A 19,035-nucleotide genomic window follows, 5' to 3' on the forward strand; every position below is an offset into this window, starting at 1 on the left:
GGCTATGGCTATGACTATAAAGGCTACAGCGATTGCCTCCAGAGCATCAGGAGTATGGATCAGAAAACGGATCCCACTTCTCCCATATAACAATAGATGCCCCCCTTGAAGAGGCAAACAGAATTTTAAAGGCCAGTACCTTCAAGGCAGACACCATCCTGGATGCACTTACCTTTTCTTCCAGGACTATGGTCTCGGCAGCAGTAACAAGTAGGCACCCTTGAGTAAGAGCATGGCCAGCAGATTTACTTGCTAAAAATATCGTCCTGGCTTACTACTTTCAGAGAGACAAGCTATTTGGGGATGCCCTGGGAAAGATCGGGTTGAGACCCAGAACAAAAGAAAGTGTTGCCAAAAACACTCAAACAATCTGAGAGGCGATCCCTTGGCCCTCAGCCATTTTATTCACAACACACTCTACTAAGGTCCAGTCAGGATTCCAAGCGACCATCCTGGGGTTAATCTAGACATCCCCTTAATAAGGGGAGGGGGGTCCTGTCAAGAACGCACTTGTAGTATAGTGGTTAAGTAACTGAACTATATTGCAGTACTCTGTTGGTTCAAATCTCACTACTGCCATGAACTTACCACATGGCCTTGGGTAAACCATTCCTCCCAGTCTCAGCTGTATTGTGGGGGGTATAATGCTTACTTTGTCCCAAGATCAAACAGACAGTTCTTCACACGTAGAAAAGATCCGATCGTGATACCAAGCTCTCTAAGACAGGACTCGCAAGCCATCCAGGTGAGAGGCCAAGTACTCCTTACCATCAAGCCTGGGTCAACACTCAGGCAGACAGCTGGACCTTAGAAATAGTCTCACAAGGCTATTCCATACAATTTGAAAGCTACCCACCAGAACATTTTGTCATCACTCCCCTACGTGAAATCTTAACTCAAACTGTAATCCAACATCTGGGCATTCAAGCTGTGGAGCATGTTCCCCACAATGAAAGAGGAAGGGGGAGTCTACTCAATCTCCGCAGACTGTTTTTCCACACTCCAGCAGATGGTGATATCTCCACCTCTCATCCTACAGACCTCTCCCATCATATTACAGCAGGGAATGATTTGGCACTCTCATTTAGACTCGCTCTTCTTAACTGTGTGGAAATAGAAAGGAAAATCTTCTTAAGATGGGAATATTATGGAGAAGTGGACGACACACTCCTAGCATCCAGAAAACAGTTCACGGTCAGAATTTTCAATTCCTCATGGAAAACCCTCATTCAGTGGGACAGGAGGAAAGGGCTGGACATTTTACACAGCCCTGACCAAGCATCCATTTGAACTAGTCAAGGGTGTTCCCCTGAGAAGGCTTAGAATGAAAACCATCTTCCTTATTGTGGTCACATCTGCCAGAAGAATCTCAGACCAAAGTGCACCATCGGTCAGACTTGAACTCTGTGTCTTTCACAACGATAAGGTGATACTTCATGCTGTCCCCACCTTTCTTAGAAAAGTCTATTCCAAATTCTATAGGTTGCAAGAGAGAAGGCTGCCATATTTCTACCTATACCCTGAATATATTACGAAGAGGCTATGACACAACCTTGATGTCAGATGGAAGCTCAAGGCCTGTCTGCCCCAAACAGTGCAAATCAGAAAGTCGGACTTAATGTTCATCAATATTGTCTCCCCTCAATTTGGGGAAAATACTGTCTTCAGCAGCCTGTAACGAAATGGTTACCAGGGGTGAAATGAGTGCCAGTTGCTGTTAATCTGTCTTTAAAGAAAGGGGAGGAAATGATCCCCCTGAGGGTTGATGGGCTGTAAGGCCAGGGAGAGGCCTGCAGGAGTCTTGGTGTGGGACGCTCTTCTTCCTGGACTACAACTCCCAGCTGCCCTGGGCCAGGAAAGGGCGGGAAAAATAAGGGGTGGAGCCGGAATTGTGAGAGACTCAGCGATCCTGAGGGGGAAAAAAGGCAGTTAGTCTCCTTGGTTGAAGAAGGAGAGGCTCCTGCTTGCTGGGTGAAACCCAGGTGCCTAGGCCCTAAATGTGGAGGGCCTGGGAGGCAGCAGAAAGGAAGTAAAGGGTGAACCTTCCCTCAGACCACCAGCCCCCTTAAGGTAGAGTAGGGAACAGTGTGGTAGGGAAAGCAGACAGCGGTTCTCTTCAGTTTGATTTTCTTCCCTATGAGTTCTGAACAGGGGGGTCTACCCCTATGTGTTGTGCCTTTATCTGCTTTGAATATAGTGCTCTGTATATAGTTATTAAATTATACTTTTTTGGAATATAAAGGACTTTGTGGTGCTGTGACTACGTAAGCTCCCCCACTTGGCACGCCACAGGAAGGGAGGGAGCCCAGGAGAACTGATCAGGCCAGACCTTGCTGGGTTGCCAATTCTCCAGGGCCCACCCAAAGATTGGGGAATTCACTTCCCAGTAGGGAAATTCAGCCAGAGGGGTCTCACTGCCTCTCAGTCAGGCAGTGTACAATTTAGTGAGTGGTGGCAGCGACGAAGGTGAGCCACGCCCACCAGGGACGGTGGGAGGCGGATAGCAGGGCTAGCAGGCCATTGACGGCGGCTCAGTTGCCCGGACTGAGAGCCAGCGCCTGTTCCGCCACACAGCCATAGGTGCCAATAACAAAAAGTACACTATTGAAGTTCACAAAGCTCTCATCGTAGTGGTTCCTGATGAAATAATGGCTCACTCTGTGAGGAGCGCTGCTACCAATTCAGCATTACAGAGGAACACTTCTGTTAAAGAATTCTGCAAGCTAGCAACATGGTTGTCTATCTATCTCGACCCTGGTGAGACATTACAAATTAAATCTCTACGATTCAGCAGACACCATCTGCGGTAGAAAAGTACTGCCGCACATGATCTTGGATGAAGACCACATCCCACCCAGGAAGTGGAAACCGTTTTGGAAGCACCCAAGATGTCCTCCGCCTCAGAGGGAGAACGGACCTTTGGACACCTTCCTTGAAGGATCTTTCTTCTCTGAGGAAAGTAGGACATCTTGCCCTCCTTGGGTCTTTGTCCTCTTCCACCCTGCTGCCTCATTCTTCTTCCTCTTCCGGGTTATGCTTTATTTGCAGTACATGCTAATGCAACAAGTGTTTTTTCTTTCAGCATTGACAATTGCTGAATGATAAATTCAATGTTACTGTTTTGTGGAATCACCTGGAGGGAAGAGAGTGTGTCCCACACGCCAGGCAGGAAGAGGAATAAAATTAGTTCCTGCCTCCCTGATTGGACGGTGAGAATCACCCAAGATGTCCTCCTTTCCTCAGAGGAGAAGGACCCTTCATGGTAAGTGTCCAAAGGTCTGTTCTCTTTGTCAGTTAGTTGGTTAGTCTTAAAGGTGCTACTGGACTTTTTACTATTTTGCAAGTACAGACTAACACGGCTAACTCCTCTGGATCTTAATCATGTTTATCTGTAAGGACCAGGCCTCGTATCACTAGATACAGAATGCTGAGTTGAAACTTTGGTTCAGGCCTCATTTCCTGCAGATTTTTTACCAGGCCTGTTTGCTGGAAAGTCCCAAGCTCTGTTAATTAACTGCACCTGTGGACTGCTTTCTTCCTCTGAGAAAGTGGCCTTGAGAAGGCCAGAGCTTGGTGCTGTGCTCAGCTCTGACTACACTCCCTAAACTTTTGCATGCTGTAATGTCCATTTTAAGAGACCAAGCCCTGATTGGTTCTTTGAGTGGGTTGATGCCCCTCCAGATTTGAAAAAGCCTCTTTGTCTCTAGGCAGTTTATCAGTTTCTGCCTTGCAGCCATTGCCAACCACCTGCAATGTGAGAGAGAGCTTCTCAGCTCCATGCCACTTCCAGGATGCCTAAATAAAACTGGCATGAATGGACTTTGATAAGGTGACCTAATTTTGGAACCAACTCAGAGAATGTTTAGACAGCTAGCCACTAGTATTTTAGTTAGTTAGAACATAGTTAGGACAGCAAGCTGTTTGTTTTCTTGCCTCGCCTAAATGCATTTAAGAGCGGTTTCTGCCTTGCATACGCTCCTGTGTTCGTTCTTTATAAATTCCAGTAATTTACCTGCCTGTGTCCAGTATTACTTGCCAAGGAGAGGTACACACACTCAAAAGAACCCATGAATCCGGGGTGCTTCAAAACAAACAACCAGAGATCTTAGAAGCCCCTAGGACTTCTGAGTGGCTTGGAAAGCGGTCGGGACGGGATGGGAGTCTGTGAGTTGATACAACCATGTGATCTAAACATGATGAGGCTTCTCATTTAACAGTACAATGCCTCCCTAATGCTGATGTGGTAGCCAAGTGCCACCCTAAGCAGAGTTACACCCTTCCAAGCCCATTGATTTCAGTTGACTTGTGCTATAACTGTGCATAGCAATGCAAGATAAATTCTAACCGTTCAGTGTTCTTTCGTAAATCTTAGGAAATCTTGATTTAAAGGGGAAAATACCTGAGTCTAACGAAATGTAAATTAACTTTGGGACCTTTGTGAATGCCAGGTGTTATCCCTGTATAGCTATATTTTATAACATAAGTTGTTCCTCAGATGCATCTCACTATATTAACTGACTAAATAAGGGTTTCTGTTTAACTCTTATGTGTTTGATTAGTAGAATGAGGCCAAGACTGCCAGCAACCATCAGTTTACTTACTGCAACCTGACCTGTATGACTCACCCAGGCTGGCTGTTCAACAACTGCCACCCCACAAAAACTAATGGGGTGCTATGGTTAGAGTTTCAGACTAGCATCTGGGAGACCCCAGGTTTATATCCTCAGTCTGCCATGGTGCTCACTGGTTTACCTTTGGCCAGCAACATGCTGTCAGCCTAACCTACCTCACAGTGTTGTTGTGAGAAGAGATCAGAAGCCAGGTCTTACAGAAAATAATGGTCTTTAATTTAGAGGGAGGGAGATGCTGTCAAAGAGAACAGCTTTTTCTCCCACTTGGCTCCTGGTGTGGGGAAATGGAAACATTCCTGAAATTTTGGGAGATAAATGTCTTTATTACTGGAATTTGGGAACGTTTTGGGTCATTTCAAGGGTGACCCCAAAAAAGCTAATTTCTGGTTTATTTTTGACTTGGATATATCAGAGTGTACATTTCTAGTCTAGGGTGCATGTAGTCGAAATTGTTGGGTATTTAATTCATACCATTTAACTATAATTTCTTTTAAAAGTTAATTCTGAAAGTAAATAAAGGGGTATTAGTTTCATTTATTATATTATGAAATATAATTTTGTCAAAACCAAGCTGTACCAAATGTAAGCAATGTTATGTGGAAGTGAATACATCACTTAAGAGAAGTATGACTTTATTTTCTTGTTGACCAGTACTTGTATACGGCCAGTTGTGGTTTATGGAGGTACACAAACAAATCATTCCGTTCGCCAGATACAGCAAGGCTGTAATATATTATGTGCTACTCCCGGAAGACTTCTGGATATCTTAGGCAGAGAAAAGGTAGGTATGGTGACTAAAGATTTTCTGAATTATTGGCACTGTCACTATGGCTGCATGATTGTGGTGAGAACAACCCTTTAAAAGACATTGGCCTTGCGCATTCCCTTACCTCTCCATATATCCGTTTCCTGTGAGTCTCAGTTTGGAAACTTTCAGGTTACATTTTGTGTCATCTAAATTAGGCAAAACATCAGACTCTGGTTTGTTTAAACGATGGTTTAAAATCTAGCTTTGTAGACAAGAAAGAAACACTGTTTAGGGAGCTCAGTGGGGAGGGGAGGAGGAAGGTGTGAAATAGAAGAGTATCTAGTCATGTATGTGGAGCAGTGGTTGAATGACTGGCTTTAAAAGCTTGTTTCTATTTTTAGAAAGTTAAATGCGAAAGATGGAGAGTCCCACTACCATTTATTTCCCCAGTCTGGATGATACAATATTGTGGTCATAGGTTTGTGTATGCATGTATATGCAGTCTGTGTTTTTATTATTCATTCCTGCTGATTGCATTGCTAGTTTTCCAGGGAATTTCTGAAGTTGCATAAAGATTGGCTGTAGTTGCTGAATGAATTCTTGCTCAGTGACTGTTAGTGAATAGACCTCTTCGTATTTTACACTTTACTGTTGAGAAACATTGGTATAGCAGTAGCTAGCACAATTCTGGCCTAAAGTGCAAATGGGATACAGTTACTGTTCAGAAGTTCTTCAAATAATATTCTTAACACATTTGCATACAAAAATTGGCATTACTAAAACTTGCACTGGCTATTAGATAGCATTCAACAATAGCATTTCTCAAACTCAGATTCAGGGACCCTGGGGATCTGCAAGTCCTTTTAAAGACAGAAGCAGAGCTCTTTTCATGCCCATAGTGCTAATGGGAAAACTGAGTTCACTCCGTTTTCAAGGAACAAGAGCAGGAATTATCTACCTCAGAGAAAGAGTCAGATTGTCTTTCCCTTTTTTGCAAGGATTGGATCTCATCCATCCAGTCACCTAGCTTTCTATCTGATTGCTGAGAGCCAGTAGCCCTGCCCTAGGAACTCTTAACTTGCTGATTGGCAACAAGGAGATATAATTATAATAAAATTGCTGATTGGCATCAAGGAGATACAGTTATAATAAACTTGGTCATAGTTAATAACATTATAAAATTGAACTATTTTTTCAGTATTTTCCTATCCAAAAGATTTCACTATAGAGAAATGCCGCTGTGCATCTGTAGAAAATAATAGCCAATGCTTAGAGTAAGGGAATTAAGTAATAAGAGGGGTTAAGGGTTGGAAAGCTGTTGGAAGTCGATAGAGAGGGGGGAGGAAAAGGGTGGGGGATAGGGTTAATTAGATATTGAGGGTGTGTATGTATTGAATTTGAAAAGTATACTCACCAATAAATTTAAAAAAAAAAAAAAGAAAATAATAGCCAATTAAAGACCAAAAACTCAAGCTCTGTGTTTCCCTGTTTTTCGCCAGTCTGGGCAGCTCAGTTGTCCCAGTCTCCTACCACCACTATCCATTCAGCTGGCATCTGTTTAAGAAGTTCTGAAGTTTTTTGTCCTCTGAGACCAATGTATTTCTTATTGTTCGTTGTCGTTCGTCTGTGCAGCCCCACATTGGGACTACACTTGCGCAGGCCTGCTCCGGAGAGAGATTTCTAGCTCTAAAACTCTGAAGGGGTGCTCCAGGCCCTCTGTGCATGCGCGGCATCTCCCGCCCAAACCGCACAAAGGCGCCGAGCGCCCCTTCGTCCCTCAGTTCTCTATTTGCCGACGGTGAGAGAGGTTACTCTGCTCCGCTCTGCTTCACCTTAGTGATTATACTTAGTTTTAGCGTTTATTAGTAGTTAGTAAGTAGTTTAATCATAGTTAGAGTTGTTAGAGTTGTTAGTTAGTGTTAAGATATTTTTTTTAAAAAGGTTTTTTGTTGCTCGGGCGCCGTCGCGATGGCGCAGAAAGCATTATTCAAAAATGTACTCGTTGCGACACGAGGATGACACAGACTGATGAACATTCCTTATGCCTATTGTGCCTGGGTGAGTCTCATAATGTTGCCAGCTGCCGCTACTGCCAAAAGTTTACACATAAGGCTCGTAGTGATCGTGCAGCACATCTTAAAGCGGCCCAATGGGAGATGGTAGTGGCGGGATCCTCAGGTTCGCTGGCAAAACCCTCTGTTGCTTTGGATCAGACACCCTCTGAACTTTCGGTTCCACGGGTGATGCCATCTGACTCCTCCGAAGCATCCCCCAGTTCCGACCCGCCTGGATCCGGCACCCGCGGGAACCGATGTGGAACCAAAGGAGAAATGGATGGGCACCTCGAAGCGCCGCTCTCCTGACTCACACAAGTCAGATCGGGTGGCTTCGGAACTGGTCCATAAAAAGTCCAAGTCGAAGATGAAGCACATGAATAGACTTGCTTCTACCTCGTCTCATACGGACAGGCGCCGCTCAACAACACCATCTCTCGGAATGGAGGAAGAAGCCTTTGGGATCCTGTCCACTTCTCCCCCTCCGAGTCTGCAGGAAGCTGATAGTGGTGGGGATGATGCGTGGGGCAGATTTTTTCTTCGGAACTAACCCCGACCTTCTTCCAGCCAGAACCAACACCCATCCTGTCTATGCAACAGGTTCCAGTGCAGGGAACGTCTGCACCGGCCAGCCAACTGACACAGCAGTTTGCCCAGTTCCCATGGCCTCCTCAGCCGGTTCCATCGATGGCCGTCACTTCGGTTCCACCATGGTCGTATGCATCATCTTTCCAACCACTGGCTCCTAACTGGCAGGAATTTGTGTCATGGCTCCAATCGGTTCCATTGGCTCCGTCTGCTACGGCGCCTGTTAGCCTAGGACATCGTCCTCCGTCAGAGCTACCTAACACTTCCTCACACTATCTTCCACGGGGCGGACCCTCCGTGTTCGGTTCCAAGGAGGACGTTGAATCCATATCTCAGTACGAGAAGATATCGGACCTAACATCTGATCCTGCACCTGAGGAAGCTGTAGGGGACTCTGCATCTGCCCCCACGACAGAGGACTACCGCCTCTTCTCCGAGCAGATGCTCAGGATGGCAAAAGCCCTGGAACTCGATGTCTCATCTTCTGCCTCGAGACCGAGAAGCAAGGTGCTCCAGGCACTTTCCTCTGACTCCACAACATCTGTAGCCTTTCCAGCAGTGGAGGACTTATTGGATATAGCCCATGGAGTCTGGGAACGGCCTGCTTCCACTCCTGCTACCTCACGCAAGGTGGAAGGCTATTATAGGCTGAAACAACAGGACTGTGCCTTTCTGTTTGCTCATCCACAGACCTCTTCCCTGGTAACCGAAGAGGTGTAACCCAAACATAAATATGGCGCACACTCCTCTCCAAGTGACAAAGAAGGCCGCAAGCTAGACCAGCTGGGCAAGAAGATCTATTCTTCGGCCACTTAGAATTTCAGAATTTCAAATTTTAAGACCCCATCATGGGGTCTTAAAATTTGTTGCTCTGGAAGCGGCTGTCGACGTATATGGCGGACTTCCCTGAGGACAAAAGGCCTCTAGTTAAGATGCTCCAGGGGGAAGCAGCTAAATTGGCAAAACAGCAGATGACCGCTGCTAAGCATGAGGCTGACTGCACGGCAAGGGCTATTGCTTCAGCCATCATTTTACATCGCTACTCCTGGCTGCGATCCACTGCCCTGGCACCTGATAAACGAGCGAAGATTGAGGACTTTCCTTTCGAGGGCACCTCGCTCTTCTCAGAAAAAACAGATGAGTCCCTCACTCAAATGAAAAACAACAGACAGACCGCATGCTCTTTGGGGGTTATTGCCTCCCAACAGCACTATCAGCCGTAACATTTCAAATTCCGCAATCAGGGACGCCAACAATACCAACAAAGGGCAAGGTACAATTACCACCCTTATTAGCCCTACTGGCCCTACAGGGGATTGTCCTCAGCACCACGAGTCTTTACGAAATGTATAGTGGTGGTGTTGGGTTTTTTTAGGTCCAAGAGGTGCACCATATACCCATATTTGGATGATTGGCTTCTTGTGGCCTCTTCTAGAGACCTATTATTGAACCACGTTGACCTCACTGTCAGGGTAGTGTCAGGACTAGGACTTTATATTAATTAGAAAAAGTCCTCTCTGGTGCCAATGCAACGGGTGCAATTCATTGGGGCCACCCTTAATGCGGTCGAGGGAAAGGCTTTTATTCCTAGAGAGAGGTTTGAATCCATATCGTCTATAATAAAACGGATGATGTCTGTGAGGTTCCAACCTGCAAAGTTTCTTCAAAGACTCTTAGGAGTCATGGCCTCCACTACATGTGTAGTGCCTTTTGCACGCCTCTTTATGAGGCCACTTCAAAACTGGTTCATTCGGACTTTTGACCCCATCAGAGACCCACAGACCAGGTGTCTCTCAGTGCCTAGACCAGTACTTAGATCCCTGGAATGGTGGCTGATACCAGAAAATTTATTTAGGGGTGTGGAATTTGGTATCCAGACTTCTACCACCACGTTGACTACTGATGCCTCCTTCTTGGGATGGGGAGGTCATGTGGGGGGTTTCTCTGTTCAAGACACATGGTCGGGGGATGAATCTCGAATGCACATAAATGTGTTAAAGTTAAGAGCTATACATTATGCACTCGCATCTTTTGCAGGTATACTTCGAGGGAAAAGGGTTCAGGTGCAGACGGACAACACCACCGCATTCTGTTACCTGAACAAGCAAGGGGGAACGGCCTCCCTAACCCTTTGCAGAGAGGCCACGCGTCTTTGGCTGTGGGCGATCAGCAACAACACCTTCCCTCAGGCCATACATATTATAGGCACCTCAAACACCAGAGCGGATGCCCTAAGCAGACTTTTCAAACTGCACCACGAATGGTCGATCAAGGACAAATACCTCCTTCCAATTTTTCAGAGCTGGGGGTTCCCGGCGATCGATCTTTTTGCCACCGCCCAGAACACCAAGGCCCAGCAGTCCTGCTCTCGAGCGGGCTCAGACAGCCTCTCAATCGGGAATGCTTTTCAGATACCATGGGAAGGGGGACTGTTTTATGCCTTCCCCCCAATTCCCTTATTAGCCCAGGTCTTACGCAGAATCAGGTCTGCCAGGACAAACTGTATCCTCATAACTCCTTTCTGGCCGTGCAGGGACTGGTTCCCCATCCTATGGGAAATGGCATGGGGACGTTTCCACCACCTACTGAAGGTTCCAGACCTGTTGTGCAGGGGGCAGGTTTTGCACCACAATGTCACCACACTCAGCCTCATGGCATGGCTCCTACACCCATAGTGACCCTTTTTCTGAGGAGGTGACCCAAATACTTTTAAATACTAGGAAGCCCTCTATTAGAGCCTCCTATGCCTGGAAGTGGCAATCCTTCTCTACCTGGATAGGGGAATGAGGGTTTTCCCCCTTCTCATGGCCGATATCTGTGATACCTGATTATCTGTTGTCCCTTTTACATAAGGGTTTAGCAACCTCCTCGGTCAAGGTTCACCTGGCTGCGATACCCGCTTTCCATGAACAGCTGGATGGCTGGACCATTTTCTCCCATCCGGCATCTAAGCAATTCCTAAAAGGGGCTCTCCATACCTTTCCCCCTAGGAGTGCCCCAATCCCCCAATGGAACTTATCTTTGGTGTTGGCCCAATTGATGCTCCCCCCATTTGAGCCCGTAGCGCAATGCCCTGTACCCTTCCTATCCTGGAAGGTGGTATTCCTTGTGGCTATTACTTCCCTAAAAAGAGTGGGTGAACTAGCCGCACTACGAGCGGACCCCCCTTCTTGCAATTCTTCCCAAGTAAGGTTGTCTTGTACCCTAGTCTCCAGTTTATCCCTAAGGTGGTGTCTTGATTCCATCTCAATCAGAAAACAGCCCTACCAGTGTTTTTTCCCCACCCCAGTTCGGACGTGGAGAAAGCACTACACAGTTTAGACATAAAGAGGGCTTTATTGTATTATCTGCACAGGACGAAAACATTCCGAAAATCCAAATCGCTCATTTCCTATGCTGGCACACGTGAGGGGTTACCTGTCAGCAGCCAGTCCTTATCCAGGTGGATTGTAGCAACCACCAGGAAGTGTTACTTTGTAGCGAACATTCAATGTCTGGGGACTGTCAAGGCACACTCTACACGGTCCTGTTCATCTTCAGCGGCCTTCCTTCGTGGTACGCCACTACAGGATATCTGTCAGGCTGTGACGTGGTCATCTGTGGACATCTTTATACGACACTATGCGATCGATACAGACTCCAAATCGAATGCTGCTGTGGGAAATGCTGTATTACGCTCCCTATTTGCTTGAGGTTTCCTCACATCCACCCCCATTGGTGAGTAGCTTGTTATACTCCCAGTGTGGGGCTGCTCAGACAAACGACAACGAAAACAGTGTTTCACTCACCTGTAACTGTTCATTGAGTTCTGTCTGTGCAGACACACATTCCTTCCCTCCTGCCCCGCTGTGAGGAGATATATGTTGTCTTCCTCCTGCGGCAGAGGAGAACTGAGGGACGAAGGGGCGCTCGGCGCTTCTGCGCAGTTTGGGCGGGAGATGCCGTGAATGCGCAGAGGGCCTGGAGCGCCCCTTCAGAGTTTTAGAGCTAGAAATCTCTCTCCGGAGGAGGCCTGCGCAAGCGCAGTCCCAGTGTGTGTCTGCAGAGACAGAACTCAACCAACAACAGTTACAGGTGAGTGAAACACTGTTTTTTGAGGACATGAGATAATAGAAATTTACACTGTGCAAGTGTAGCTTATCATGAACTTCAAAAAGGAGCTCACCGGTGTGGTACATGGTAGGAAGAAGTGGGGAATGGCTTAAGGATCTGCACAAAGCATTTTAAATAAAAATGGGAGTTCTCTGGTGGCTAAAGTCTGAGAACTGCTGGCATAGAAGCTAGCTTTTATTTGTTCAGCGTTACTGATATATTATGCTTTTGTGGATTCACTATACACTCTGGTATAGCTTAAAAGTATTAAATGTAAAAGTATTTCAGAAGTGATGATTTGTTCTTTTATGTGAATATAGCTGCCATATAATAGAAATGTTACTCTTGGCCTCACTTTTTCTTCCTATTTTAGATTGGTCTGAGCAAACTCAGGTACTTAGTTTTAGATGAAGCAGACCGTATGCTGGATATGGGATTTGGCCCAGATATGAAGAAGCTGATTTCCAATCCAGGCATGCCACCAAAGGATGAACGGCAAACATTAATGTTCAGTGCCACTTTTCCTGAAGAAATTCAGAGGTATAAATTAGCAATTATTTTTTAAATGGAATTAATACAATGAAGATGAGTAATAAATCTTTAGATTGCTAATTAATAAGAACCTTATAGCAGAAATCAGTTGTTTTCTAAAAGTGCATAGCATTTGTTTTTTTCAGAAGACTTTTCTATGTGTGAAAAACAATTGTTATGGTGCTTAATAAAGTTATACTGGGGCATGTATCTGATCTCGCAGAATTTAGCTTTCCCACCTCTTTCCCTTCATCCCTTTCTGCCTTCTGAAATTCTGCCAGCAAGTATTCAGCCTCCCCAGCAACCGTGCTGAGCATCGTATGTGGGTCTGCAGTGTGGGAAGAAGATAGAAATCATCCATGTTTTTAAGAGAAGTGCTCTGCGACGTGCATAAGGGATGACAGAATCCAACCTAGAATGATTTGGAAGTTCTGTCTTGAGATACAGAACTCTCACTGTGAAGCTGTTTCTGGCTTTCTGCATTCATCAAGTTATTTATTGTGCTTGTGATTTAGAATTGTGTAATTACTTTGTTTCAAAATGCAGTCTTAACAATAACTGCTTATATACTGCTATTCTAGACAGTTTAGTGACCTACTCAAAGCAGTGAACAAGGTCAGTGATGTTATTTTTGTAAGGGATTTATTTCAAAGTACTCTGCTTTTCAGCTCAATTTCCCTTACAGCCAACACCTTCAGTTAATGAAGACACCAAACATTGATCTGTAGGGATATGAGCTTTATTTGTCAATAAACCTCAGATGTATATCCTCTCTAAAATATATGCATACAGACCAGTTACATCAAATAATCTTGTATACCTTCAATGCTAATTGTTTACAGGATAATTGCTAATTGTTTTCAGAATAAAAGATGAAGTGGGTTAATACAACAGTTCATCAGAATTTCATTTCCCAGGATACTTGGTGCCCAACTGGCAGCGAGTGACAAGACAGTCAGATCTCTTTGTAATATAAATGTTTAAATGCTCGAGTCACACTTCTGTTATGGGTTAGAGACTTCTCTGCGAAACTGATATCCCAAGGCTAGAACTTAGGAAATAAAAACAAGATAAAATATTTATAGTTAAAAGAAATTTTCTCGCCTCACTGTAAGACTGTACTGACCTGTAATTTAATCTCTTAAATGTGGAGGAAAGAGTCTGCCTACTAAGGCAAATTTTGCCTCCTGTGTGGCTGTAACTTATAATGCTGTAACTTAATACAATTTTATGTTTAAGTACCACTGAAATAGTTCTGATTTGGACTGACATTTACTCCCTTGAGATGTATTTTTGTGCTGTGATAACCTAAAAGCTTTTTTTTAACATGTAAAATTAACACCAGCAACTTGCTGATATTCTTCCCTTCCCTTACTACTGATATGAAGTATTTTAACTTTATTTGGTCATTTTAAAGGCTGGCTGGAGAATTTTTGAAGATAGAGTACCTTTTTGTTGTTGTTGGACAAGTGGGTGGAGCCTGCAGTGATGTTCAGCAGACTATACTTCAAGTTAGTCAGTATGACAAGAGAGACAAACTTGTTGAGATTCTACAAGGCATAGGTAATAAACTGCTTGTAACCTTAAATACCTCCATCTTGAAAAAATAATTATATGTAAAACTTTCTAATAAAACCTCACATTTCAAGTTCTTTGTTAAAAGCTAGAGAATTTGGAATTGGTGAATTAAGTGGGAATAAGAAGTACTGAAGATTTAAACCTAAGAATCAATATTGTTTAGGATGGATGCTTGTTAACTTTTGGGTGAAGTCTAAAAATACACATTGTTCCATGTTTCTGAATGTCTTAGAAATAATACTTATTTTGCAACAAAGTTTGATCTTTGCTCATGATGCTATTTTGTTGGGCTGAAAATCTATGCCACACTACTTTGTCTGATTACTACATGTGTGGAATATAAAAGCTCCTGTGCCAAGTTAGAGCAGGGATCTCCAATCTGGCACCCACATGTTAGAGCAGGGAGTCCCAATCTGGTATTTGCCAAGTGTTGTTGGAAAATGAGTGGGCCCAGGAGGGGCTTTGCCCAGCAGGGCTTCTCGTGGGGCTGTACAGATTAAGGAGTTGCTTCAGCAGCAGCTGTCACAACAGTACAAAGCTCTTCACTGTGTTGTGTGACTGAAGGTAAGCAGTGTATATATGATCAAGTATTTTTAAACAATATGTTTGTTTTAAAAGGCATCTTGTTAAACAGAGTTTCTGCCTGAAATGTGGAAGAGTAGCATCCCGATAAACATCCTATGAAGCAGTGTTTTTGCCTGAAACGTTGAAGACTTATTATTCGAGTAACTGCCTGCTGTTTTGTGGTGGGCTCTGCCTCTTGAGGCAGCCCTTTTGTGCTTGCTCCCTCAACTATGTCAAAATTTAACTGCAGCCTTCCAAAAAGTTAACTTCTGTTTTCACTGCTCACTCCTGTGTGAATGAATTACACTAAGTGAACAAAAGCTTCAAGGTATATGCCTAGTGTAGCTGAGAAGTACCATTTCAGTTGTTTTAGTGAATTGTAGACTTGTAGCAAAATATTACCAAGTGTTTGTGAGTTGTGGGTGAGTAATTGTCTTATAGAGAGGCCTGGGCAGAAGAGAATGTCCACAGGTAATTTCTGGATATTTTCAGGCATTGAGACTACTAGGCTGAAGAGTGAGAATTAGAAATGGAGCACCTCCTCTTTTCAAAATACATTGAAAATGTATTTTTGATAAATTCAAGGAAGTGGATAATATCCATAATTCAAAAGCCTAGGCATCTTAATAACAAAATCATTCTGTGATAAGCATTTATTTTCTAGGAGTAAAATATCAAATATATGTAGTGCCTCTAGTATTTGAAAGCTTACAGTTTTATAAATTAGTTGCTACTGTGTTATGAAATGGCTGTTAATGTCTTCATGTTCACAGGTGATAAACGAACCATGGTGTTTGTGGAAACTAAGAAAAAGGCAGATTTTTTTGCAACTCTTCTTTGCCAAGAAAAAATAAAAACCACAAGTATTCATGGGTAAGTCATCTGTATGGTAAATTTTGATAAAATTAGCTTAGATGCTACTTTAAGCCAGTCTGGTGTGTCACTGATTTCTCAGAGAAAGAGAGTAAAAGAACAAAACACGCTTCCGAGGGCCAAAAGCCCTCACTTTCCAGGGTAACAAGCTGACACTAGTTCCTCTTAATTAATGCTAAGCTTAATCAAGAAATTAATGCTAAGCTTAATCAAGGAACTCAGCCCATAGACTGAGTTCCACAAAACAGTTATTTGGTAGCTGGTGCCAAATAGGCCAAAGTACAGGTATTTGACTGAAGCCCCCAAACCTTATAACTTCACAAAAGTGTGATTAATAAAGTTTGTTAAGAACTATGCAAAAGATTATGAATATAGAAATTCTTTAAGAAGGGCAAGAAAATAATAAAAGCTAAATAACTACTCCAACATTGCACTCGTAAGCAGAGTTACTCCAGTCTAAACCTGTTAATTTCATTGCTTAGGATTGCACTGAAAAATAGTTAACAGGCTTTGCTTACCTAACCCAGATGTTAACCTTGTCAGCTCAAACTATGAAAGTCCCAACAGAACTCCACAAAGTCTTGGTCCTTAAATCTCCAGGAACAAAATAGCTTAGAGCTGACACCTGCTGGGCTGGATCATTTGGCCACAGGCAGCTGCAGCAGCATGAAGTGGAGGCAATGGCAGGAGAAGGGTGCAAGGCTGGTGGAGACAGGGAGACAAAGTGAATTCCTATCCTGTGCTTCCACTCTTGTCCTCCAGAAGAGCTCTTCAAGCTGTCACCAGCTGCCTTTTCAAACTCTGTGGCTGTAGTAAGTCTCTCTTACATACATAACCCTGCTTCAGTTTTGGACATTCTCTACTTTTATATTTGGGTTCCCTGGTTTGACATTGGTTCTCTTGCTTCACTTTGGTCCTGTTGGGCTTTGTTGGTTCAGCTTGTATAGGAGTGGGACTTGAATTTGGGACTGGCTTTCGGACAAGCAGGCAACAGGTTGCCTAAGATTTCCCTTTTACTGGAAAACCTCAATAATGTTTCCCTCATAGGAAACAGTTGAGAGTAGCTGGGGGCAGCTTGTTCAGGGGCTTATAGAATTAAACCCCGAAGTCCTATCTTCCTGACACTTGGGGGGAGTCTTTAATGGACAGGAAGGGAGTAAGTTCCCTCCCCAATAGTTTTCTCTAAAGGTAATAGTGGCCAGATAAAATCAGGATTCTCGAACCAAATTAGAGAGACTGATCCAGATTTCAGGGATACTGAATTTTTTGGTTGGCCTAGTCTCTTATTCCAGCTGTTTCTTTTCTTCCTTTTTTTAAGATTGTGTAATCAGAAATGTACACAAATACAGTTGTGTGTAATTAGTTTGGCATTTATATATAGCTTTTCCTAAGCTCAAAACAATTTACATAAGAAATAACCATTTAAAAATCAGATTGGTATTAATCACTTGCTGGCTTAAAAAATGCCCTAGGTCAAGTAATTTAAGTATAAGAATACAGGCGAGCCCCTCTTATTGTTAAAGTTCATTGTCCGTCTTGTGTAGTCCTGCCGATCGGTAGGTTTTTCTAGCTAAATCCGCTTGGGGGTGCTCGCCCCCCCGGTGCGCATGAGCGGGCTTTCCTGCCGAAACAGCACTAGGAGGTAGCGCCCCGAACCCTCCAGTTCCTTTTTTGCTGCCGGTAGAGAACGTTCTTCCTAGCTCCGCTTGTACTTGAAATTGCAGAACTCGCCTGTTTTTCTGTGAAACCATCGCCTTAATTTCTTTAATATTATGGCTGATACTGCCTTATTCAAGAAGTGTGCGACCTGCGCCACTAAAATGATGAAGATCCATGGGCATTCCATCTGCCTAGAGTATTTGGGGGAAGGGGACACTGCCCAAGGCTGTGAACACTGTAAGAGTTTCACCCCCAAAGCCAGAGCTGAGAGGGACAAAAGGCTCAAGATGCTGTTTTGGGAACGCGCCATGAAAGCCTCTGACACGCCAAAACTCTTGTCTCCTGTGTCATTGGGAATGAGTGCTGCCCAGGTCCTGGAATGGGCTCCCGTTGCGCCCATGGAGTTGATGCGGATCCAACACCCATCCCATCACGTGATGGTTTCTTTAAATCCGTCTCAGAGCCGATCACGGTGTCGGTCATCAGAGCCTCAGGGCTTGCCGGAGGCCACTTGGACCCCCTTCAAAGTCTTCATCGACCTTGGATCCGAAAGCTTTAGGCAGTCCCAAGAAAAAGAAGAGATGCCTGGAGTCGTGTTGGGAACATCGAGAGGCTTCAGATCTTAAGGGCTTGAACTGAGGAGACCAGTCATCAAAGGTTCAAAGCCAAAGAAGCCAGAACCGAGGAGCCCGGACCCGAGAGGACCAGATCTGGAGGAGTCAGATCCGAAGGGCTCGGTTACAAGGAGCACGGATTAGTAGCGATCGGATCCGAGGGACTCGATTCCGAGAGAATCCCGTCTTCCCAGCCTGTACATAAAAAGGCCAAGTGTAAGACCAAGCATGTAGAGTAAATTCCGGAGGATAGACTGCGTACATCCTCTATTCAGGGTCCCCATATTACTGCTCCTCTGCTGAGGAGGGTGAACTGCAGGAAGGATTCCTGTCTGATGACTGGCTAACTGAGTTTGAGCATCCTTACCACCCCAGATCCGATTGGCCTCCCCTGGGGTCATCCAAGTATGGGCTGGATCTGGGTGAATCATACCGTATCCACTCAGTGGCCTCAAGTTTCCAAGCATTTGAAGAATACAGGGGGTCTAGGTCCCCCTATGGGATTCCTGACTTTGCACTGGCTTGCCAACTATCAGACAGGAGTTGTGAACAGAGCCCCAGTCCCGTATCGGATCCATCCCCAGATGAGATCATTGTGGAAGCAGGACAGGTGTATCCTACTGAAGATTACCACCTCTGTTCGGAGCAATGGCCCGCTCATTAGATATTGAAGTAGCTGCAGTGGATCCCAAACCCAGGGATAAAATCTTGCAACACGTTTACTCTGGGAACCCGTCAACAGTTGCCTTCCCGATTATTGAAGGGCTTGTTGATATCATCAATGCTGTCTGTGAGAAACCAGCTTTGACCCAGCTGACGTCTAAGAGATCTGAAGGCTTATATAAGACCAGAGAGGATGTTTGCCCCTTTTTATTTCAACATCCATCCATCATCGCTTGTAGCAGAGGAGATGCAAGTGTGCCAACATCAAGGTCCCCAGCACACACACCGTCTGATAAGGAGTATTGGAAGCTCAGTGCCTTAGGAAAGAAGCTATACTCTTCGGCAGCCCTTTAACATCAAGATAGCAAATTACACCACTATTATGGAAGCATATGAGATCTTCCTATGGAATCGTCTGTCATCATTTACAGATAAGCTCC

General features: G+C 44.5%; 1 protein-coding gene across 3 annotated transcripts in view; it reads left to right on the plus strand.

The window, feature by feature from the left end:
• Positions 1-19,035, plus strand: part of DDX4 (DEAD-box helicase 4) — an 81,488-nt gene that overhangs the window by 54,536 nt on the left and 7,917 nt on the right. For all 3 annotated transcript variants that reach the window (XM_054987674.1, XM_054987673.1, XM_054987675.1), the window contains 4 exons: positions 5,283-5,412; positions 12,487-12,653; positions 14,062-14,207; positions 15,560-15,659. In XM_054987674.1, the coding sequence (XP_054843649.1) occupies positions 5,283-5,412; positions 12,487-12,653; positions 14,062-14,207; positions 15,560-15,659 (543 nt within the window). The remainder of the gene's footprint in view (positions 1-5,282; positions 5,413-12,486; positions 12,654-14,061; positions 14,208-15,559; positions 15,660-19,035) is intronic.

Source organism: Eublepharis macularius, chromosome 8 (assembly GCF_028583425.1).
Source record: "Eublepharis macularius isolate TG4126 chromosome 8, MPM_Emac_v1.0, whole genome shotgun sequence".
In the NCBI taxonomy this organism is placed as follows: domain Eukaryota; kingdom Metazoa; phylum Chordata; class Lepidosauria; order Squamata; family Eublepharidae; genus Eublepharis; species Eublepharis macularius.